This window comes from Manis pentadactyla, chromosome 2 (assembly GCF_030020395.1).
Source record: "Manis pentadactyla isolate mManPen7 chromosome 2, mManPen7.hap1, whole genome shotgun sequence".
NCBI lineage: Eukaryota > Metazoa > Chordata > Mammalia > Pholidota > Manidae > Manis > Manis pentadactyla.
The window spans coordinates 61604161-61629799 of NC_080020.1; the positions used below are offsets into that span (position 1 = coordinate 61604161).

General features: G+C 33.9%; 1 protein-coding gene across 1 annotated transcript in view; it reads left to right on the forward strand.

Annotated features, from left to right (window-relative positions):
- The window catches only part of ST8SIA4 (ST8 alpha-N-acetyl-neuraminide alpha-2,8-sialyltransferase 4), a 79512-nt gene that overhangs the window by 32311 nt on the left and 21562 nt on the right, over positions 1 to 25639 (forward strand). The window contains 1 exon segment of the mRNA XM_036925785.2: positions 294 to 587. Coding sequence (XP_036781680.2) covers positions 294 to 587 — 294 coding nt within the window.

A 25639-nucleotide genomic window follows, 5' to 3' on the forward strand; every position in this document is an offset into this window, starting at 1 on the left:
GAATTCATCATGTGGTTTATGAAGATAACAGCAAAGAGTATTCTTAGACAACAGGTTGAATTAATAAAAATTACAATTTGAGCCATATAATAGGAGTGCACATCATTATTGAAGATAATATTCCTAAATTTATAGTGACTTACTGAAAAATATAATTTTATCAGGCAGATTATGCTTTTTTTATCCACCTGATAAAACAACATGCTTGTTCCCCATTCTTTTCATGCAAGCCATTTTAGGAGTGAATGTTTCATATTTATTTTTCATTTAACCATTAATTTTTTCCTCTTCAGGTGCAATCTAGCTCCTGTGGTGGAGTTTGCTGCAGATGTGGGAACTAAATCAGATTTCATTACCATGAATCCATCAGTTGTACAAAGAGCATTTGGAGGCTTTCGGAATGAGAGTGACAGAATAAAATTTGTGCATAGACTTTCCATGTTGAATGACAGTGTCCTTTGGATCCCTGCGTTCATGGTCAAAGGAGGAGAGAAGCACGTGGAGTGGGTTAATGCATTAATCCTTAAGAATAAACTGAAAGTGCGAACTGCCTATCCATCATTGAGGCTTATTCATGCTGTCAGAGGGTAAGTGTCTGGAAAGGACCAGTCTGTCCTTGGCACAGTGGAACATATAACTAAACATTTTCCCTGGACAGGAAGTAGCCTACGTAAAATCTACCATGGATATGTCTCCATTATTTTAGAACAGCTCTTCCATTCACCAACTTGAGTTTTATTTCTGTACTATGTTATTTTAGCTCATTCTCTTTAGTGAAAAAGCAAGTATTTGAACTTGGCACTTACTTTTGTCTGCATGAACAAACTAAAGATTTTTATAATTTGCTGTGTTATAGAGTAATAAGAATTCATAGTAAAACTGATCGTTTTTAGTAAGAAAATTACCACTGGAAGTGCTAAATGGCTAGTGGGCAATATTGTTGAAGCATAAATGTTAGATGTATTTAAAGAGCAATTAAGTCCCATCTGTAGATAAGAGACCTACTAGCCATACAGAAGGCTAGCTGAGATAATATGCCTTAATGCTTCTCCTCAGAAGTCACAGATGTCGTTTTTATTAAGTCAACATTTCCCTTTTATTAACATAAGCTCAGAAGGAAAACCTAAGAAATAAATTCCTATTTAAAAGTGGCAAATGACCGAAAAGACCGAATTCAGTCATGAAAACGTGTGTAAAATACATAAAGATAAGCAATAATATGTATTTTTGAACATCTATTGAGGATTAGATACTGTAGATAAAAAAAAAACAAAGACGACTGATTATTGTTTTAAAGGAATGCATAGCTTTTGTAGTGAAAACAGTTTTGTTCAACTAGCTATGGTATAAACAAATGATGTGAGGTCATATTGTCATGATAAATGATAAGTGATGAAAGAGTGTAGAATTGTCCCTCAGGCTATCTGAGAAGTCTTAAAAGTCTAACGTTTGAACTAGACTTTAAAGCAGAATAGTGATTGTCAGGGAAAATAAGAGAAAGAGGAAAAGCGATGTAGACAGAAAGAGACAGACAGAGAGAGAACCAAAGAAATGTTTTTGCATCATTAGAGTGAGCTGAGGCAAGGAAATAAGTAAATGGTAAACTTAGGGAATAATGGAGTCCACTGTGGAGCATTAGAATACCAAGTTGGAAAAATAACTTGTGATCTGAGGGAAGAGAATCAATTTTGTCCTGTATGATGCAGTTAGATGTGTGAATTCAGGAGAGTATGTCTCGTAACTACAGACTCTGCACTGGCAAGTAGAGGTGCGAGAGCGATTAGGCTTTTTGATTAAGTTACTTGTAAGATGATAAAGATATAGGGCAGAATCAGTGAGCATGGAAAGGAAGGGCGAGTTTAGGGGACCAATTAAATGCAATGGCTGGAAGTTCTAAAAGAAAAAGGGTTTCAGACCCAGAGTTAAAAATAGTTTGCTTCAAATACTTTAATTAGGATTGGGGTAAGGTGTTTTTGTTTGGTTTTGTCGCTGAGATACCTTCCTTCAAGGATTTACCATTTCTTTGTTTAAGTCTGTAGACCATTTCTTGATTGTGTTATTCTACCCACAAATTGCATTTTTATAATTAGATCATGATTATTCAGCATTCATTCTCTTGATGTTTGACATGAAGTTTCAACAAAATTAGATAAAATACATACATTTGGAGGATAAGCAATGCTTTTTAAGTTACAAAAATTCCTGGTAATTACAATTTGACTCTGAAGAATAAATGTTTTTTTACTTTTAGTTTGTACATTCTATGGGCTGTCACAGATGTACAATGACATGTATCCACCATTATAGTATCACACAGAGTAGTTTCAGTGCCCTAAAAATCCTGGTTTTCTGTTCATTTCTCCCTCTTAACCAACCTATGGCAAGCACTGATAATTTAACTCTCTCCATAGTTTTGCCTTTTCCCAAATGTAACATAGTTGGCATCATGTGTAAGTATATAGCCCTTTCAGACTGGCTACTGTCACTTAGTCATATGCACTTAATTTCCTCTGTCTTTTCAGTTGCTGAATTATATGCCATTGCTGGGTTGTATCAGTTTATTTATTCACCCACTTGTTGCTTTCCAGTTTTAGCAATTATAAATAAAACTGCTAAGAATATGTGCGTGCAGGTTTTGGGGTGGACATAGTTTTCAACTCACCTGGGTAAATACCAAGGAGCACAACTGCTGGATCTTATGATGAGTTTAGTTTTGTATGAAATTGACAAACTGTCTTCCAAAGCAGCTGTAGCATTTTACCGTACTACCAGTTATGAATGAGAGTTCCTGTTCCTCCACATCCTCACCAACAATTTATGTTTTCAGTGTTATGCATTTTGACCATTTTAATAGACATGTAATAATATTTCATTGTTGTTTTAATTTGCATTTCTCTGATGACATATGATGTGGAACTTCTTTTAATATGTTATTTGCCACATGTATCTCTTTTTTAGTGAGATGTCTATTGAGGTCTTCGGCACATTTTTAGTCAGGTTGTTGGTTTTGTTACTGAGTTTTAAGAGTTTTTTGGTATATTTTGAATAACTATCCTTTATCAGATATGTGTTTTGCAAGTATTTTCTTCATCTGGCTTGTCTTCTAATTCTCCTGATATTGTCTCACCAAACCCAGAGTTATCTCGGTTTTCTTCTATGTTATGTACTAAGAGTTTTATAGTTTTACGTTTAGATCTGTGATCCATTTTTAATTTTTGTGAAGAGTGTAAGATCTGTTTCTAGATTCATTTTTTTTTGTACATGATGTCTGATAGTTTCAGCATAATTTGTTGAAAAGAGTATCTTTGCTCCATTGTATTATTTTTGTTTCTTTCCAAAATATAAGTTGTCTATATATATGTGGGTTTATTTCTGGGCTATTTATCTGTTCCTATGATCTGTTTAAGGTCTCTTCTTCACAAATACTATACTCTCCTGTGTTACTGTGGCTTTATAGTAAGCCTTGCAGTCCAGTAGTGTCAGTCCTCAGACTTTGTTTCTGTCCATTAACATTATGTTGACTATTCTAGGTTTTTTACCTCCATATAAACTTTACAATTAGTACTTTTGTTCCTTGGATTCTGGTTTATATTTCTCTATTCATTACCAACATCAAAACACAAGTTATGAGGCATGGTAGAAATAGAGTATTTTCAGTAAATTGGAATCCAGATTAACAACAGTGAATTCATACATGTTTTTACAGATATTTAACAGAAAATACAGAGCCTTTTAATAATTAGTTCATCAATACTCTACCTTTATGTTTTGTCTTATCCACTTTTCTTCCATAACCATTATAATTACAAACTATTTCACTAACTCCTAAGCCTTTTATTCCAAAGAGCAACACTGCCAAACTTCTGACCCCTGTTGAAATTAATATGTTTTCTTCTGATTACTGTGCTATAGGTGTTTCTGACAAGACTGATTTTGAATTTTCCAAAAAGAACTTATCTTACTACTTTTCTGCTTATACATCTACATATTCCCCCTCAAGTGTCAAGTGACTGAATTCTAAACTGTGGCCCAGGATATAAAAAGTAGTTCTAAAGTTCCTTTCAAATACAATGGACATTTGTATTCGTGGTGTATGTGAAAGGTAATGTCATTTAAGGGATTAATAGAGCTAATACATTAATGCACATAATGCAGTATTTCAACATAATGTTTGTGCTATACAAAGCTCCTAGAACTCAAAGAAAATAAGGAAGTGTGAATGCTCATGAAACAAGGAAGATTCACATGATATGAAAGCAAGAACAAACTCCCCAAAGATCTGTTCAAGTATCTGTTTTGTATCTCTCTGAAACCCTGTGGTTAATGCAGTTCAGGAAAACAGTTCATAGAATTTCAAACCCTCTGTTGATTAGTGGAGTTTGTTGTCATTCATGAGAGGTTTGGAGCACCTGCAATCTATGACCTACAACAGTGTTTCTCAAGTTGGAGCTCATAGATGTATTTTGCAAGTTCTGGGAAATATTCTTTCTCTCTTTAAAATGTGTTTTTACACTGATCCAAACTTAGAACACTGGCTTAGAGAATTTTTAAGAATTTAGATGTTCCATTTCCAAGAAAAGGCAAAACAAACCTCTCCTATTCTATGGACAAGACTATTTACATTCTTCGAGTCTCAGATTTGTATCCTTTAAAATGTGGGTATTGACATAAATAATCATTTAGATTTCTTTAAGTTCTGAGTTCTGTACTTTGTTTTTACTCAAGTGAGTATTCAAACCACCACAATTAAACATTTGTACTTAATTTTTATAAACATCTTCATAAATGTCTTCTCTATAACCTAAAAGAGGTCATTTAACTTTTTGAGCATCATGATAATTGAGGTAGTTTAGCAAAATTTTCTTGCTTTACAGTCATTTCTCTTGGAATTTAAATATTCTTCCTATTCTTCAAGATCATAATTAAGCTATCCCATCCTCATCTAAACGTTTTCTGCTGATAATAAAAATACACACACACTCAAATATATGTACATATACATATATCATGCATATACATAATGTATATATGTATTATGTATATATGTAATACATATACATAATGTGTATATATTAACATACTGTATATGCATGTATATATGTATATGTACATACAGGTGCATATACATATGTATGTATGTTAATGTATGTGTATATGTATACAAATATAGAAGAGATAGGTATATAAGTTTGTTATGGGGACATTTAATCTATTGAACTTATTCTTTCTTTGGATTTCTACAATTATTCAACCTTTACAAAAAATTGTTCTTTTTATAAATGCAAATTATGGAAAATTTTTCTGGAGTAATGTTTATATGTTACAAATATGAAAAAGAAAATAGAAAGCATATATGCTCTGTATGCACACAAAAACATAACAGTATTTAATATATAATTAGTATTTTATATATACTTACTATATAACATATAATTTAATACACTTTACATATAAATATATAATATACTAATAGTATATATATATCTGTGTACATATATGTGTATATGTTTACATGTGTGTGTCTGTATGAAACAACTTAAGCCATGCAAGTTGCTTTGCTAGACCTTTTGCATATGTCCAACATAATACCAATAATATTTTGACTTTCCTTGTAATGATGAGAGATTGTCATGTTCAATTTGTTATCACTTGAAATGTTCAAAAATTGTTTTTGCCATGCTTAATATATAGCAAAAGTCTCCCTGTTTATATTTATGTTATTGATATTTATTGTGCTATCTTGAAATTTATTCCTAGTCATTTCATCTTGTGCTGGAAGAATAAGTAGTCTTTTATACTATTACTGTAAGTGACTAACTTTTAATTATTTCCTCTTAGTCAACATAAGATAATGTTTTAATGAATCTGCATATTTCATGAGAAGTATACTTCATTTTTGTCATTAAATAAAACTACATTGAACAATGGAATATCACTTAATATACCTTCCTAAGTTCCCCAAGGTTTTGCTTGATCATTGATATTTTCTTTTGACATGAAGTGTATTAACTAGCTGAGTATTTAATTCACAATGTAATGATCAAAGTCATAATTCTTAGCCTGTGGATTTACATAGAGATAGGAATAACAGCCCTTACAGAAGTCAAATCAAGTAACATCTTTACTTCACCTCTTCTCTGTCTAGTTGCTACTCCGTTGTAATATATTTCATTGGTCGAGTATATCTTGCTATTAAAAGAAGAGAAATGTACATTAATTGTGTTGTTACAATATATTATTTTATGTGGTTTTTAACAAATAAGCAGATTGTATTTTCATACATCTTCTAGCATCAACTTTTTCTCCAATTTTAAGAGTAACACAGAAATAGCTTTTCTCAGACTTTTGTTACTGTACTCCTCTTTTAGATGTGAAAATCTATCAGTTTTCCATGAGTTTAAAGAAAAAAGGCTATGTAAAATTAAGGTGATCCCCTGCAGGCTAAATTCATGTTAAATAGCATGTGCTTGCAGAAGAATTTGAATAGACCAGGCTGCCAATGAAGTCCCCAGTAAAAATGTAGGCTGACGTAGACCATTAGTAAACTTCAGGAAATTGTGTTCATCACTGTTATTCAAATGGATTGCTCTGGAATATTGAGTCAACTCAAAGTCACATAAGGAGAAGCAATTTTAATAAACAACTTTGAAAATGGAGACACTCACTTCAAATGCTTTCTGCAAATGGATTACATGTTATAAATTTAGTCTTATGCCAAAAACATTTCCATATGGTTTCTATTTTAGCCAATGAGCAACACAGCTGTAATATATATTTATAAAACATGTGTCCTTCTTTAATGTTTTTGAGTTGCTAGACACTGCATACTAAATATTTTAAACCTCATGATATTTTTATGATGGAATATTTCTTCTATTACTGAGAACTCTGATACCCACCCTTCTGGCACTGCAGTATTTTCTGACATCTTAATCTGGTTACCTTTGAGTCACAGTATTATTCCATAGCAGCTCCCATCACTCATATTTCATTATGGAATGTGAATACAAGTGGGTTATATCTGAGAAATCATTCACAGATATATGGCTCAAACAAGACCCTGTGGTTTCCATACTGCCCTTTGCTTTCCAATTCTTGGTTCTCTCATTGAAACAAAAAGGCTCTGTGAAGTATCTAGAATGTCTTTTGAGGAGTGAGGAAGCCTTTGTGGCACTCAGTGGCATTGACATATCATATCCTGGTTTATCTCCTTGGTATGCATTTTTCTCTTTTCTTCATCTGGGTCATTTCTAATCCTTTTTATGCCTCAGTTTAAAGTTAAGTTTTATTTGGGCACAATTCCTCACTATTGTTCCTTTCTCTGAGATTGACCTTGGTGTCTTTTCTCTGTATTCACTTCATAAGGACATATGTCTCTAATAGAACAATCATCAGAATGTATGATTATGGTTCAATTTATTCTCTATTTATATTATAAATTTCATGAGTGCAAAGATTATTTATTCATCTGTTTATATATCTGAAAAGAAGCATAAAAGCCCTGTATTCATTAAGGTGGGGACTGGGGCACAGGTATAAGGGATGGAGAATGGAATCATGACAAAAGACAAAGCTGCGCTAAATAAAAGATTTTAAAGTTTGGTTCGTGGTTAGTTCTTAAGAGCAATAAAAAAGCAGGGCAGCAAGCAGAATGGAATACAGAATTTTGTATTTTAATCAATCTGGACACGACCAAAAATCATATTCACCTTTCAGCTTATGTTAAAATGGAGGAAAATCATGCCAATAAGGAAGGCTTGAAACTCAAATGAGGGTAGGAGCTGAATAGCTTGTCTTCCCAGCAGTTTTTAAATTAATAACTGGTATAGATCAGGAACCAACTTGTATCAAGTATCCACAAAATCATAAAACCAATGCTTACTAAGTTTTACCTAAGGTGTTGATCAAGTGAAATACAAGACTAAATTCTGATTAGAAAGGAAGCAAATCATAATAATGAAGAGTGACACTTGGGAACATCCAGACTGAACATCTACAATTCATCTTTGCCACTTTATGGAAGTTGCCTTAGTAACTTAGTGTTATCTGTCAATTATTATCTTGAGTATTTTATATATAAAGGGAGAGATGTAAAAAACAGAAAGCATATTTGTAGTGAATGTCTCCATTTTCAAAGTTGTTTATTAAAATTGCTTTTCAGTATGTGACTTTGAGTTGACTAGAATTCCAAAATAATCCATCTGAATAACAATGATGAACTCAGTTTCCTGAGGTTACTAATGGTCTATATCAAGAGAGTCCCCTATATTTTTACTGGGGACTCTTTTGGCAGCCTGGTCTGATTCAAATTCTTCTGCATGCACATGCCATTCACATGAATTTAGTCTGCAGAGGATCACCCTAATTTTACATAGCCTTTTTTTCTTATGCTTATTGAAAATTATATATGTATATAATATATAATATAATATAGCTAGAGAGAGAGAGAGAAAGAAATTTATGAATTTTCAAAAATATTTATTACAGTGCTTTACAGAAGAAAAATAATTATTTTAAACACTTTGGCCAGGGAAGGAAACTTATTTTCATCATTTTTTAAATTACAAGACTGAAATTTAGTATTCGGAACAAAGGTTTATACTGCTATATTTAAGAGCTACAGGAATATTTATGAATTTATTTCAGTGGTTATACTCATTACAGGCTTTTGGTTATTTTATTGCCTTTCTACTTTCAAGACCCAATCCTGTAATGAGAGGTAGAAAGTACATAAATAACTTTAGAAATCCCCTTGTTCTTTTGAACTTTAAGAAAAAAAAAAGGAATACTGATCAATATGCATAGTATGTATTGAATTAATCTGCATAAAGCTATTTTAATTTAATTTCAAGTTTAGACATTAAAATACTTAGTTGTGAATTTAAAATAAAAAGACAATGTATAATAATGAATCTTTAAACAGTGAGCATGACTTGATACTGTCTGAGTTTGCTGAGGAAGGTTATTGAATCAAGTATCCCATAAAGTCCCTTTAATAGTTCCTATTAGTTATGTGTTTATATAAAAACCAAGAATTGGAAAGCATGTTGGCCAGCGACAGGCTGAAGCTCTGCTTCCTGCAGGTTCCAGGTGGAGCCATATACCTGGATTGACTTCTCAGAAATAAGACACTTATATCTTCACATTCCATGGAGGAAATAAGAAGAATACTCAGAGAGACAAGAAAAGAATTAAAACTATATAGAGCCCTAGGAAAACCAATATTCAGTGGAAGGAAACCGTACTGTGGCAGTCTGATCCCTCTGCCAGCTTGTCCTCATCCATGCACATCCTGGACAGACAGGGCTCTTCTCTGGTCCCCATTAATAGGCTGAATGATGTCCTCTCTATGTATTAATAAGTGAGTGTGCTCTCCCTTCAAAATAGGGCATTTGTGATCCAACATGGATTTCTGATTACCATATTTAAGCACAGCATATATTTGTGGATTTATGCAGGAAATATTGTTCCATGGTTTATTTTGAGAGCCAGTCAAATCACATTATACAAGTTGCATATTATTACACTTTTTTTCACATTAGTGTTGATTGTCACAATGATTTCCTCCAAATTGTATAATGCTGAGAATGTCACTTCAGGGGCCTAAGGGAAAGTAAAATCCTAAGGCATTTTCTCAGTTTTTGAGAAAGGATAGTTTCCATCATATCTAAAGAAATTAAACCTTCTGCTATACCTTTGTTATTACCTTGCTGACACATTAGAGTCCTGCTATGTGGTAGAACTTTTGTATGTGCCCTGAATGGTTCCTCCTCCGTCAAAGACCTATGTCTGTTCAAGTTGAATAGCTTTTAGTCTTAATGAGAAAGAACCAACTAAACTTCAAATATTCAAGAGAGAGACAGTGAAGTAACTTACACAGTAACGTTTACATAGCTGATAGCTAATTCTTACTTAAAGGCAAATGAATCGATGAGATTAAAGGAAAGTAACCATAAAGGCCCAATGAATAGGCTTTGGGGTTGGGGAGTACGAAGTGGAAAATATATGGGGGCAGCAGTTCTGCTGCTCTCTGTGCACCTGTTGCTCTTGCCCTGTGTGTCTTCATCTTGCTGAATTAAATTTAGGTTCTGCAGGTACAGTTAGTTCCCAAAAACTGTGTGTCAAGTCACTGCTCTGTGTTTGGTAAATGCCTGTTGTTTCTTTTTTTTACCTGAGTTCCCACAAGACCTCATTACCTCAACAATGTGTTATTTAGCTATATTTTCTGAGAAAATATGAGTCAAATGCTAGTGTATTAAGAACTCACTTACAGTCACCCAGTTCTACCCTGCTTCCACTTTTATCCAACATGCAATGACTGAGCTGGTGGTCAAATGGCATATGTTACAGAAAGAGATTGGGCTTGCAGTTGCTGTCTTTTCATTAATTTCTTTCCAAGAAAAGCGTTGTGTTTTTTTTCCAGGCAGTATACGTCTTCATCATCAACACCAAATTGTTTTCATAATTTAAGTGTCATTCATGTTGCTTGTCCCATTCTATAATGACTAATTTAAAACACACTCTTGAAGAAAATACTGTGCTTCGATGTTACTCTAAAGATAGTAAATCAGTGGAAGAATACATTTATCCTTCTGCAAAAATAAACAAATAAAGTAATAAAGTGATAGTGTAATAAAGTATCTAGGAACTCTTAAATACTTGGCTTGCACAGATTCCAAAGAATGAATGAAGTTAACTGAGTTTCCTTGGCCTTTGTAAAGATTTCAAAGAAATCTCCCCAAATTAATTAAGCTGTAGCACCAAGCAGCTGAGTTCACATCTAGAGCATTCTTGTTTCAGATATCCAACACCTCTGTGCCACTTAAAAACTTGGATAAAATTAAGTAGCTGGAACAATCAGGTGACATTCAGATATTCTTTGCATAATTGAAAATGTAAGAGATCCTATATTACGCTATTAATATTTTTAAAAATTTAGTTTAATCAAGCTAACTTCTTTTTTCCTTTGCTCCAGTGGATTTCAAGTAAAATTATTGCTTGCAGCTGAAGTTATGATTTTGCATTTATTCAATTGATGGTCTTTATCCTCTCAAAAAAATTTTGTAAACTTCCTACAGAAATTATTTTATAGCCACATATAAAATGTTCACAGTATGACAAACTGATCTTACATTAAAATATGTTTCTAAGTAGTGCTTGAGAAAATTGTATAGTCATTACAATTACTTGACAGTACCTATTTTAAAATAATAAAACAGAAACAGTGTTGGGTGGGATGTGGGCATGTTGCCAATCTCTTGTTTTTGCTTATTAATAGTTATTATAGAAAAAAGAACTTGATACTCTCTAGAATCTATATATGTTCAGTAGTCAAATAATCCATCAGCAGGTATCCAATAAAGTTTGCTAATGGTAAATATCAATGCTGCTAAGCACATTTTACAGTTTATTCAGCTGGAAAATATTTTCTTTTTTCCATAGAACAGATGCATACAACAAAATTCTGGCAGTTTCAGAATTAGTAAACTGTTATTTTATGGGAAATAATTAACACAGAATATGTTTCCCCCAAATATTTTAGTAATGCACAATGAATGGCATTCCCATCAGGCTGGATAAAGAACAAAATATACAATGTTTCATTAAACTTATATTGAAACAGCAAAATACTTTAAATTATATAATCCCACATTTGAAAAATATGAATAGATGTGTTTCCTTCCGCATATCCACTCCTTTAATGACATTTAAAGTGCATCCTGTTCTGGGAGCTGGGCTAGCTTTGAAACTACAAAGATAACCAATTCATAGGCTTCCTCAAGTGATGGTACCCCCCACCTTCCTAGTCCAGTGGTTTGTGGAAAGAAGAGGCAAGGTAATTGAGAATGTTAGCCCAAGGGTTTTGGCAAATGCTTGGAATACCTCTAGTGGAATGTGTGAGTGGGGTTACTGAATAGAGATGCACAGAGGAGTTTCCAAGTAGCATCAGTTAAAAGTGTAGACTGTAACTTTGTAGTAGTGCCTATGCGAAATCTGTATCATAGCTATATACTGCATAATAGTCCATTTTTGAAAGGACTAAATATAATGATCTCAATACCTAATGGCTCAATTTTTTAAAAAAAGATATTAATAAAGTCCCAATTAAAAAAAATGCTCAGGATCTAAACAGTGATTTTCTATGCTAAAATTTACTCTTGAGAGGGATGGAAGGTGATAAAAGGAAACAGTTATGCAGTGAGTAAAATAAGTAAACTGTTTAGATGGAATTCAAGATGACAGAACAAAATTATATTCAAACAGATTTATGAACCTCTCTTCTTTCTCCATCATGATATATGGTGAGTTTGACATTTCCCTTATTTAACCTGGTGTGCACCGGAACCAAGTCCTGGGGTTTCTCACTGAGTGTGAGACACTGAATACCACAGTGAGCAGGCATGATGTAACCGCAAATAAATTATGTGGAGGGCAGGGACTTACTGGAGAACTGAGCAGGAAGAAGCAATGATGAAAGAAAAGGTGACACCCTAAACTATCTTCATGGTGTTTGATTCTTTCGGATCTATATAATTGGAAAACTTCGGAGATTGTTTTTCATATATCCTTAAGTAACCCAGGGATAGGAATGTTAGAGGAGCAAATGTTAGCTGACTTTTAGGAGATTGAAAGGTAGACAAAATTATTCAAATGTGATGCTGCCCTAATGGGCTAGATGATGGAAGCATGTAGTTTCATCTCCAGCAGTTAGTATGTTAGGAAATGACTTTGCAAGGCACAAGCATTGTGACTCACCTCGAAATGAGCTGCTTGGGGAATTTGGCATCCCCCCTTAATTCTCAGATTTGACTGGGGACTTTCTAACTACGTGTTGGTTGGTGATATTAGGGAAGATTTTCATATCTTGTTCTTTATTCCATTATAGTCATGCATTGGAAACAAACTTAAGGGTTTCTTTGAAAATCCCCCATCTTTTACCCTAAAGAAAACTCTAAAATTGCCATGTGTTATATATATGTTCTTCAGAAGGCTGTATCCTCTGCTTTGTATCTCTTTAAAAATAACACTATAATTTTTGTGTAAGTAGAAAATATTTAGAAATGTTGAAAAAGGTGTGGGGAAATTCATAGCTGCTTAGAAAAATGTAAACCCATTTTGAAAGCACTGAAGATTCTCATTTATTCATCAAATAATTTTGCTGTTTCTTTCTGATAAAACCATATGCAGCGCAATATAGAGGTTAAGGGTGAGGAATAGTTAAAAAATATTAGAGATGTAGTGAAAATATTAAAATTATACAATCATAAAAAGATATAAAGTATATTGTGCATAGGCTAATTAATATATATTGATTTTAGTGATCCACTGATACAAGATCATTAACCCCCTCATTTTGCAGAGCAGGCTGTTGAGACCTAGAGGCTCTTGTAAAACTAGACACTCAGTGGCAGAGTCAGAATTGCTGAATCCAGGAGCATCTCACTTTCCACCAATATCTCTATAAATACACTTTATAGAAGAGTGTAGCTTTATACCAGTAAGACAATATTTGTGCCATTTTATCATTCTTTTTGTTGTATGATCTTTCAATGTAATAAAACCTATTAATTTATATAGATTTGTACTCCTTGTCAAAGTGATATTCAGAAAGTAAATGCATTCCTTATTTATATCAGTTATCACAGATCTTGAGCTGTGTCTGGCTTGGGTTTCCTGGCTAGAGATAAAGTGAAGATTATTTTTCTTAACAAGAAGAGGAAACAACTAAATAAACTGACTATCTAACTAAAGGTTTATACCCCAAATTTCAGACTCAAGTTTTAAGTAATTCTAAAATAGAATTCCGATTTTTTTTTTAACTCTAAAAGAGATGACACAAATTCTATAGCTGGGTTCTGAAGCATTTCATTAAAGTTCATTTATCTACTCAAGCTTTTTGTGGACATCTGCAGAGCAAAATCAAGATCTCTTCTAGAAAATTGATTGATAGTGTGCCATATTATTTGAAATATTTTGTTTTAAATAAAACCAAAGCCCAGTAAGGAACTTTAAAATATGTATTTGGCCAGAGAACAAGTGAAATTTGTATCATAAGTAAATATCAATTATACATTCAAAATTGGTGAAAGGTTATAGGAATTCTAAAAAATCTGTGTTTAAAGCAAGTTTTGTCAACACGGCTTAAATAATTTTCCCAAGAAGTTTAAAATGGATGACATGGTGTTAGAATCAGAATGTCACTGTTTCAAAACTTGCTGAAATTACCTAGTTGACAGTTTTTTTCTATCAGGCACATTTATTATTCTTTACAAAGTAAACATTCATGAGGATATACCTGAGAAAAATGTTAGAAAATACATGCTAAGTAACAACAATGTTGGTGACTTACACTTGAGACTTTGGACTCAGTCTTCATTTTAAATATTTATTTTAAAATTGGATCAAACTAATTGCATTCTTATAGACAAATAAGCAAATGACTTGGACTACTTTGATTTTTAATTTGATATTTGATTTAACATATTTTTTTTCTCAAGTTCTCCCTGTAGTGTTCCAAATGTAATTAGTTGCAAATGTTTGGACTGGAATGAGAACAATATAATTTAGATATTATATATGGTCAAGACATATTTTTAAAATATGTTACTTTCAGTGTTTACTTAGCACTTGCTAACAGTGTAAGTAATAATAATAATATGTTGGTCTTCTTTACAATTCCTGAATTTATCTCATTTTTCTTGTAAAAATGCCCTGTTGCTATTTCTGTTCCTCTTCTTGGTTATAGAATAGGGGTAGAAAACTGATGACTAACAATTTGATTCTAGTCTACTGACCTGTTTATCAACATAGAGGTATAGAAATGAAACTCGTTGCCAACATTAGGGACGATGAGCTTTTAAGCTTTCAGAATTTCAATTTTTCTCAATTCTTTAAAAAATCAGAAGATCTGGCAATACTGGACCTTTATTTCTTCATAATAACTGTAAGCCAAAGCTGAGTTGTATTGTCTTCTATAGTCTAGGCATTTTTATTTAGTTTTTCATTATCCACATTCCCCTTTGTCTCTTCCATCCTGACATTCAGTCTGATTTACTCATCTGGGTTTTATACTTTGTCCAGTTCTTTGTCCAGTAGTTTCATTATTCTATCATTTGGGAAGAGAATGTGGTATAAACATACACGGTAACTGATTCAGACAGTCTTAGAGCTGGGGAGGACTTTGCATAACATCTGATCAAGGTCTGATTAAAAATAAGTTTTATGTTTTCTACCTTTATCTTGCATCTACCTACCACTTCAGCATTTTATTAAAAATAATAATAATAATAATAGTAAGGGAGAAATGTGGGATTCACATATAAATCAAGTATAAAAATCAAACGAATATTCATATCTGACCTGATTGTTTATAGTTCATAATGTGTGATCAAAACCAAAAGTTTCTGTGATGACTGCCTTTGTACTGTTCACCATGTAAGAACTTATTCACTATGTAAGAATTTGTTCACCATGTAAGAACTTGTTCGTTGTGCTTCAGAAGATTGGAGACTGATGAGAATTAGGCTTGGGGTGGATTAATGATTGTGCATCGAATCCCCTGTACAGAATTTTATTGTTGTTAACTGTTAACAACCATTTGATCAATAAATATGAGAGATGCCCTCTCAAAAAAAAAAATAATAATAATAATTACATTAAGGCTTCTTTGAACAGGTTAAGTGACTTACTAAGACTCTATAAACAATAGCTTATTATCAAAGATACATCTTTTAACTCCCATAATCATGCTCTTTCCATTAGTTTAAGAAGTTGATTAAAAGTAGTTGCAGAAAATTATGCAGCATGCAGGATGTTACTAATGGAGGTTCTTTTCTGGCAGTGTGTGCTAATAAATGTTTAATAATCAAATCTCTGGAAAAACAAACAAACCAGGATTACAGCATTTGCTGATTTCCAGAGTGTAAAATATCCCCACCATGCCCAATTTCAAGCTACTGATGATATGTCAACCAGCTTATAAAATTCAAGAAAATTTAACAATGGCTGTTATGAGTCAGTAAGGACCAGCTTCAGTCCTCCAGAATAAGTGTATGATTCAAGGAGATTCTTGTATATATTACAGAGAACTTCAAGCCATTAACATACAAGCTCATTAAACAAAATCCTGTCGCACTGGCAACTCTAACAGAAATCTCTGTCTCATTTATTAGAATATTTTGTTTTTTATTATGTCTGTCATCATAGTTTAGATTTGCTAATGCAGATGCACTGACGAGATATATAAAAACAAAATCAATTTTTCTATAATTAAACTTTTTGATTTATTATGTTAAGAAAAAGAAGTATGCATAATGATATTTTATATAATAATCCCTAGAGTCTCTGAATATTATTGACTAAAGAAAAAGTACTCAAATTCTTCATCTGCATACTGAATTTTGAGGGCTTTTGAATAGCATTCAAATTTTAAGAAGTTTGTCAGAAATGAACAATTACTCTAAATCTATTATTATTTACTGACATATTAATCTTTTATTCTGAAATAGAAGAACTCCTAATCCTATGAATAATAACTATGATATGGCAAAATTCTTACATTCTAATTTCTCTATTACAAATTCTTGAAACTTTTTTTTCAGGAGTTAAATTTTCCCATTTTATTTGAGAAATTGGTAGTTTTTTGTTGTTGTTTTGGATATCATTAATGTGCAATTACTTGAACAACATTATGTTTACTGGACTCTCCCTATTATCAGGTCCCCCCCATAAACCCCATTACAGTCACTGTCCATCAGCCTAGGAAGATGCTATAGAATCATTACTTGTCTTTGTATATACTGCCTTTCCCATGTTCCACCTCTGCTACATTATGTGTGCTAATCATAATGCCCCTTTTTCCCCCTTATCCCTCCCTACCCACCCACCCTCCCCAGTCCTTTTCCCTTTGGTAACTGTTAGTCCATTCTTGGTTTCTGTGAGTCTGCTGCTATTTAGTTCCTTCAGTTTTTTCTTTGTTCTTATACTCCACAGATGAGTGAAATCATTTGATACTTGTCTTTCTCCACCTGGCTTATTTCACTGAGCATAATACCCTCTAGCTCCATCCATGTTGTTGCAAATGGTAGGATTTGTTTTATTCTTATGGCTGAATAATATTCCATTGTGTATATGTACCACATCTTTTTTATCCATTCATCTACTGATGGACACTTAGGTTGCATCCATTTCTTGGCTATTGTAAATAGTGCAGTGATAAACATAGGGGTGCATTTTTCAAACAAGGCTCCTGCATTCTTAGGGTAAATTCCTAGGAGTGGAATTCCTGAGTCAAATGGTATTTCTATTTTGAGCTTTTTGAGGAACCTCCATACTGCTTTCCACAATGGTTGAACTAATTTACATTCCCACCAACACTGTAGGAGGGTTCCCCTTTCTCCACATCCTTACCAACGTTTGTTCTTGTTTGTCTTTCAGATGTTGGCCATCCTAACTGGTGTGAGGTTATATCTCATTGTGGTTTTAATTTACATTTCTCTGATGAGTAGCGATGTGGAGCATCTTTTCCTGTGCCTGTTGGCCATCTGAATTTCTTATTTGGAGAAGTGTCTGTTCAGATCCTCTGCCCATTTTTTAACTGGATTATTTGCTTTTTGTTTGTTGAGGTGCATGAGCTATTTATATAATTTAGATGTCAACCCCTTATTGGATATGTCATTTATAAATATATTCTCCCATACTGTAGGATGCCTTTTTGTTCTACTGATGGTGTCCTGTGTTGTACAGAAGCTTTTAAGTTTGATATAGTCCCACTTGTTCATTTGCCTGGGGAGATATATTCATGAAGAAGTTGCTCATGTTTATGTGCAAGAGGTTTTTGCCTTTATTGTTTTCTAAGAGTTTTATGATTTCATGACTTACATTGAGGTCTTTGATCCATTTCGAATTTACTTTTGTGTATATTTTTAGACAATAATCCAGTTTCATTCTCTTACATGTAGCTGTCCAGTTTTGCCAACACCAGCTGTTGAAGAGGCTGTCGTTTCCCAATTGTATATCCATGGCTCCTTTATTGTATATTAATTCACCATATATGCTTGGATTTACATCTCGGCTCTCTATTCTGTTCCACTGGTCTATGGTTCTGTGCTTGTGTCATTACCAAATTTTCTTGATTACTGTGTCTTTGTAGTAGAGCTTGAAGTCAGGAAACATAATTCCCCGACTTTTTTCTTCCTTCTCAGGATTGCTTTGGCTATTCGGGGTCTTTTGTCATTCCATATGCATTTTAGAATGATTTTTCTCTAGTTCATTGAAGAATGCTGTTGGTAGTTTGATAGGGATTGCATTGAATCTATAGATTGCTTTAGGCAGGATGGCCATTTTGATAATAATAATTCTTCCTACCAAGAGCATGGGATGAGTTTCCATTTATTAGTGTCCTCTTTAATTTCTCTTAAGAGTGTCTTGTAGTATTCAGGGTATAGGTCTTTCACTTCCTTGGTTAGGTTTATTCTTAGATGTTTTATTCTTTTTGATGTAATTGTGAATGGAATTGTTCTCCTAATTTCTCTTTCTGCTAGTTAATCATTAGTGTATAGGAATGCAACAGATTTCTGTGTATTAATTTTGTATCCCACAACTTTGCTGAATTCAGATATTAAATCTAGTAGTTTTGGAGTGCATTTTTCAGGGTTTTTTATGTATAATATCATTTCTTCTGCAAACAGAAACAGTTTGACTTCTTCCTTGCCAAACTGGATGCCTTTTATTTCTTTGTGTTGTCTGATTGTTGTTGTTAGGACCTCCAGGACTATGTTGAATAAAAGTGGGGAGAGTGGGCATCCTTGTCTTGTTCCAATCTTAAAGGAAAAGCTTTCAGCTTCTTGCAGCTGAGTATAATACTGGCTGTGGGTTTGTCATATATGGCCTTTATTATGTTGAGGTACTTGTCCTCTGTACCCATTTTATTGAGAGTTTTTATCATGAATGGATGTTGAATTTTGTTGAAAGCTTTTTCACCATTTATGGAGATGATCATGTGGTTTTTCTTCTTCTTTTTATTGATGTAGTGGATGGCATTGATGGATTTTCGAATATTGTACTGTCCTTGCATCCCTGGATGAATCCCGCTTCGTCATGATGCATGATCTTTTTGATGTATTGCTAATATTTTATTGAGTAATTTTTCATCTATGTTCATCAGGGATATTGGTCTGTAATTTTCTTTTATTGTGGTGTCTTTGCCTGGTTTTTGGTATGAGAGAGATGTTGGCCTCATAGAATGAGTTTGGGAGTATTCCCTCCTCTTCTACTTTTTGGAAAACTTTAAGGAGAATGGGTATTAGGTCTTCACTAAATGTTTGACAAAATTTAGCAGTGAAACCATCTGGACCAGGTATTGTGTTCTTAGGCAGCTTTGAGATTACCTATTCACTTTCTTTGCTGGTAATTGGTCTATTAATGTTTTCTGTGTCTACCTTGGTCAGCCTTGGAAGGTTGTATTTTTATACAAAGTTGTCCATTTCTTCTTGTTTATCCACTTTGTTACCATATAATTTTTCATAGTATTCTCTCATAATTCTTTGTATTTCTGTGGTGTCCATAGTGATTTTTCCTTTCTCATTTCTGATTCTGTTTATGTGTATAGACTCTCCTTTTTTCTTGATAATTCTGGCTAGGGGTTTATCTATTTTGTTCATTTTCTCAAAGAACCAGCTCCTGCTTTCATTGATTCTTTTTATTGTTTTATTCTTCTCAATTTTATTTACTTCTGCTTTAATATTTATTATATCCCTTCTACTGACTTTGGGGCTCATTTGTTCTTCCTTTTTAGTATCATTAATTGTGAGTTTAGATTGTTCATTTGGGATTTTTCTTCTTTGCTGAGGTAGGTCTGTATTGCAATGTATTTCCCTCTTAGCACGGCCTTCACTGTGTCCTACAGTGTTTGTGTTGTTGAGTTATTGTTGACATTTGTCTCCATATATTGCATGATCTCTGTTTTTATTTGGACATTGATCCATTTATTATTTGAGAACATGTTATTAAGCCTCCATGTGTTTGTGGGATTTTTCATTTTCTTTGTATAATTTATTTCTAGTTTCATACCTTTGTGATCTGAGAATCCGTTTGGTACAATTTCAATCTTAGGTCCATCTGTTCTAATATGTTGTTCAGTGCCTCTGTCTCTTTACTTATTTTCTGTCTTGTTGATCTCCCCTTTGGAGTGAGTGGTGTGTTGAAGTCTCCTAAAATGAACGCATTGCATTCTATTTCCCCCTTTAATTCTGTTAGTATTTGTTTCACATATGTAGGTGATCTTGTGTTGGGTGCATAGATATTTATAATGGTTATATCCTCTTGTTGGACTGACCCCTTTATCATTATGTAATGTCCTTCTTTGTCTCTTGTTACTTTCTCTGCTCTGAAGTCTATTTTGTCTTATACAAGTACTGCAGCTCCTGCTTTTTCCTCCCTATTAGTTGCATGAAGTATTTATTTCCATCCTTTTACTTTCAATCTGTGTATGTCTTTGGGTTTGAAGTGCATCTCTTGTAGGCAGCGTATAGATGGGTCTTGTTTTTTTAATCCATTCAGTGACTCTGTGTCTTTTGTTTGGTGCATTCAGACCTTTTACATTAAGGATGATTATCGATAGGTATGTACTTATTGCCATTGGAGGCTTTATATTCATGGTTACCAAAGCTTCAAGGTTAATTAATTTCGTAGTTACCAAAGCTTCAAGGTTAATTAATTCCCTTACTATCTAACAGTCTAATTTAAGTCACTTTGTGTGCTATTACAAACACAACCTAAAAGTTCTTTATTTTCTCTCCTTTTTCTTCCTCCTCCATTCTTTGTATATTCTGAATCATATTCTGTACTCTTTGTCTATCCCTTGGGTGACATCTATTTAGCCTTAGGAATACTTCCATGTATAGGAGTCGCTCCAAAATGCACTGTAGAGGTGGTTTGTGGGAGGTGAATTCTCTCAGCTTTTGCTTATCTGAAAATTGTTTAATCCTTCCTTCAAATTTAAATGATAACCTTGCCAGTAGAGTATTCTTGGTTCAAGGACCTTCTGCTTCATTGCATTAAATACATCATGCCATTCCCTTCTGGCCTGTAAGGTTTCTGCTGAGAGGTCTGATGATAGCCTAATGGGTTTTCCTTTGTGATCTTTTTTCTCTCTCTAGCTGCTTTTAAGTCTGTCTTTATCCTTGATCTATGCCATTTTAATTATTATATGTCTTGATGTCTTCCTTGGGTCCCTTGTGTTGGGAGATGTGTGGATCTCCATGTCCTGAGAGACTATCTCCTTCCCCAGATTGGGGAAGTTTTCAGCAATTACCTCCTCAATGATACTTTCTATCCCTTTTTCTCTCTCTTCTTCTTCTGGTACCTCTATAATGTGAATATTGTTCTATTTAGATTGGTCACATAGTTCTCTCAATATTCTTTCATTCTTAGAGATTCTTTCTTCTTTCTGTGCCTCAGCTTCTTTGTATTCCTCTTCTCTAATTTCTATTTCATTTACCGTCTCTTCTACTATATCTAATCTGCTTTTAAATCCCTCCATTGTATATTTCATTTCAGATATGGAATTTCTTAATGATTGACTCTCTGACTTAAATTCATTCCTGAGTTCTTGAATATTTTTCTTTACCTCCATGTGCATGTTTATAATTTTTATTATTTTTTGAACTCTCTTTCAGGAAATTTGGTGAATTCAGTTTCATTTGGCCCTTTTTCTGGGGTTTTTGAGATTTTGGTCTGAACCATTTTCTTTTGATATTTCATATTTTGGTGTGGTGCCCACTAGTGCCTAGAAGGTCCAGTCTGTGCAGCTCCTCATCCCTGAGAGTGAGGCTGGGGTTCATAGGGGAGTGGAGCTGGTGCCTGGAGGGAGGAAAGATCTGTTTCCTGATTCCTTTCTGTGATGCCTGTCTCCAGTGTCAGAGCCAGTATGCCAAGCACACAGGTGTGAGCCTCTGTGCTTTGTGTCTCTAGCTGTTGTAGGCGGGGCCTCCTTCTGACTGGTCTGATGCCAGCACAGAGACTGCTCTTTTGCAAACCAGTGCCAGCAGGCTAGGAAGGAGGCGCAGCAGGCTGTGTGTCACAGTGGGTGGCCTTGGAGCTGAGTAGGCAGCTGGGAATGCGGCGCCTTAAGCTCCTCAAAGTTCCCAACCAGCTGAGCAGAGCACTCACAGACAACCCTGTCCAGATCTCCCTTCTCCCATGCAGCAAGCTACATGCAAACCCTACCCCTTCAGCAGCCCTCTCACTGCTAGGAATTCTCTCAGACTGTCCTCCTTTCCTCTGACACAGAGTGGCCAATGTGGATCCCCATCCTCCACAAATGGCCGGAATCTCAGTCTCTGAAGCACTCCGCCTGTCGAGCTCCCCAACTTCCAGAGCACCACACAATATAGTTTCTGCTCACAAAGCAGATCTCCAGAGTTAGGTGTTCAGCAGTCCCAAGCTTCCACCCCCTCCCCGCTCCATTTCTCTTCCTCCTGCCGATGAGCTGGGGTGGGGGATGGACTTGGGTCCTGCCGGATTAAGGCTTTTGTACATTACCCTGTTTCATGAGGTTTGCTCTGTTCGTGAGGTCTGTATGCAGTCTGGTTCAGCCTTCTTTCTTATTGCTGTTTTAGGGTTAGTTGTATTAACTATATTTTCATACAATTTATGGTTTTGGGAGGAGTTCTATGTCTTATCTCTCACACTACCATCTTGAATCCATCCCGAAACTTGGTAGTTTTGACACTGATTCTCACAGTGAAGAAATACATTTATGTACATAATTGGAAATATTTGATTTCTTAACTACTCAGCTTAAGAACCAACACTATACTATTAAAAATGATGGTGGCTTATCTGAGAAAGTAAAATTATAGTAAGTCATTTCCTTTAATTGTAACTAAATATATAGGTGGAAAAATAATTTTTGGTTAAAGTTGTACACAGAAAACAAGTTTTAGTACTTGCTAATTTATGATTAAAATATTATAATACACAAACACATACACACGTTTGAATATATATGCATATGTGAGTGTTTATTCAAGTTTATGTACATCCAGTTCTCTAACTCCAGAACTCTAATGCAGTATTATAGTGAATTAATTTTTAATACAGGCTAAGATTCATTTCCAGATAGAAAAAAGAGATGTATGTAGCAGTTCAGATTTTTAGGGAAAAAATCGTTTTTTACTATAACTATCCGTTATATATTTCAGAGATGTTTTGCATTGAGAAACTGAAATATTGTTTCTTCCTCTTTCTATAATACAAAGTAACTCATCAGCAAAGAGAATTAGAACTGAAACTTTTATGATACTTGAGATCTTACACAGTTCACCATTACTCTAATTTTTTTAGCAGTTTTAATCTTTAAATCAAAGAGAATAATTTTGTCAAAAATCCTGTGATTTTGCAGAGCTGTACTGGCAAAATAATAAATGTTTAAAATCTCTTAAATTCATTTCCGTAGTTAAACATGGTTCGAATGCAACCATTGCAGCTAAAATATTTCACCTCTCTTGCAGGAAGATAACTAGCCCAGGTTCATAGAATCATTAAGCATCATAAGAGGAAGATTCTGCACCATTCGTCACCATTAATTGTCCTATTTGGGTGGAAAAAACAGGCAAGTGTAATAATTGAGTTAGAGAAAACAAGGAAAGAGAAGATTTGAAGATGAACATTCAAAAGCTAGTGAAAGGTTGCTGCTGCTCACAGGATTTATGAGCCCTACTTATTTTATTTATGGTCTGTGAAAGTACTGGCAATATGGAAGGACTAGTGTTTGTGTATGTGTGAGTTTATGTGTGAGTTTTGTGCTGGAAGGATCACTTGGAATAATTGTTGGGCTCTATATTTGTTGTTTATAGTTATTCACCCATAACATAAAGGAAATAATCTCTTTACTCAATGGTTTAGAGCTCTGAGTTTGGGGTGAGTAAAGTATGGAAAAGGAAATAACATAAGAGAAAAGTAAAATAGCCTGTGCTCTAGTATTCTAAAATTATCCTCAAGACAGAATTTGGGGGTAGAAATGGATGCATAAGACTAAGATATATATTGGCTGACTGTTTTGTTGTTTATCTATTCTCCAAATTTAAAGAGAGAGTGTGGTATGGAAAAATAAGGCTACAGGATTCTGTCTCTATCTATCTCTAGTCTATCTTTTTTTCTTTCTTTGTAAAACAATTCAACACTAACCTCTGACATGTAGAATGACTCAGGTTTTACAAGTAGAAAGTAGAGCTAAGAATCAGAAATATCTCTAATTTCCTCAGATATTATAGTTGGTGTGTGTGTGTGTGTGTTTGTGTGTGCCTTTTAGTTCTAATGAGAAAATTCCCTAGACTTCCTTTAGTGATCCTATGAGTAAAGTCAATAGTGATAAGTGGCATGGGAGTATTTTTACCTGGAAATTAGAAAGTAAGTCTCCAAAGTATTCCATTTTAGTGTTAGCACAGAACAGTTTTCTCAATAGATTTTATTTTGCTCCAAGTACCAGCATTATTTCTGCCAAATCAAAGTAAAAATATCTGGAGATGATAAAAGACTTTTTTAGAATTTTTTTTTGTAATTATAAGCAGTTCAAGTTGACTGTTTATTATGTTTATTTCTAAAAATTATTTGTCCCTCTCAGATATTTGGAATAATAACTTTAATTTGACAAGTTGAAGTCAACATGGGATTTACCATTTGCCATGGAAAAGTGAAAGTTGTTTTAAGGTTATACTTGGTAAAGAGTACCATGTCTTTAAATGAGTAAAGCATGTTAACTTTCTTTTCCACATTAGATTTAGAAGGATTTCTACTTCTCTGTGTGGATTGTTTTAAATCAGTTAATACAATACTCTTAATGATTAATCTCAGAATAATACCCAAGAAAGTTATAAAATGGAGTATTGGATCCCCAGCCACATTTTACATTTTAGTAATTTAATTTTTAAATTTGAAATTGGTATAATGCTCACTAAAAATGGCATGGCCTAATAACAGCATTACTGAATTTTAACTCAATATAATTTTTAAGGCACAGACTAGGGGGAGATTGTTTTCGATTCCCAGCTCCACAAGCTTACCAACTCTATGACTTTGGACCAATACTTTATTCTCATCAGGTTTCAGGTTTCTGATCTGTAAAATGGGATTATTAAGAGTACCTACCTCATAAGGTTGATGGGATCGATCATTTGAGTTATACATAAAGTGTTGAGAACACTGGCTGGTAAGCTATAAATGTTAAACAAGGCTTAGCTCTAAAATGCATCACTGAAAAACAGTTTCAATAAATTACCCTCTGAGTAATTAAGAAAAGTTCATTTTTCTTAATTACCTTTCCAGGCATGCCTCCTCCCTTCTGCTGGTTTATTTAAGTTAATAGAGTTGCTTATCATAAATGAGTTGAAATAAATAAAAACTTTGGCTAGGAAAAACCGATAAGAGACCCAGTAATTACATCATATGCCTTACTCTGATATCAGAGAGTATCCAGATGTCTGAGTTTATCATCCTCTTCACATCTGTATCTTTCTCAATGTAGTTTGATATCGACTGATGTTTATCTTTTCATGCTGATGAATATTAATAATGGATGAATATGTTTACTGCATCCCCAAAAGGGGAAATACATCTATCCCACACTTGGCAGATGAAA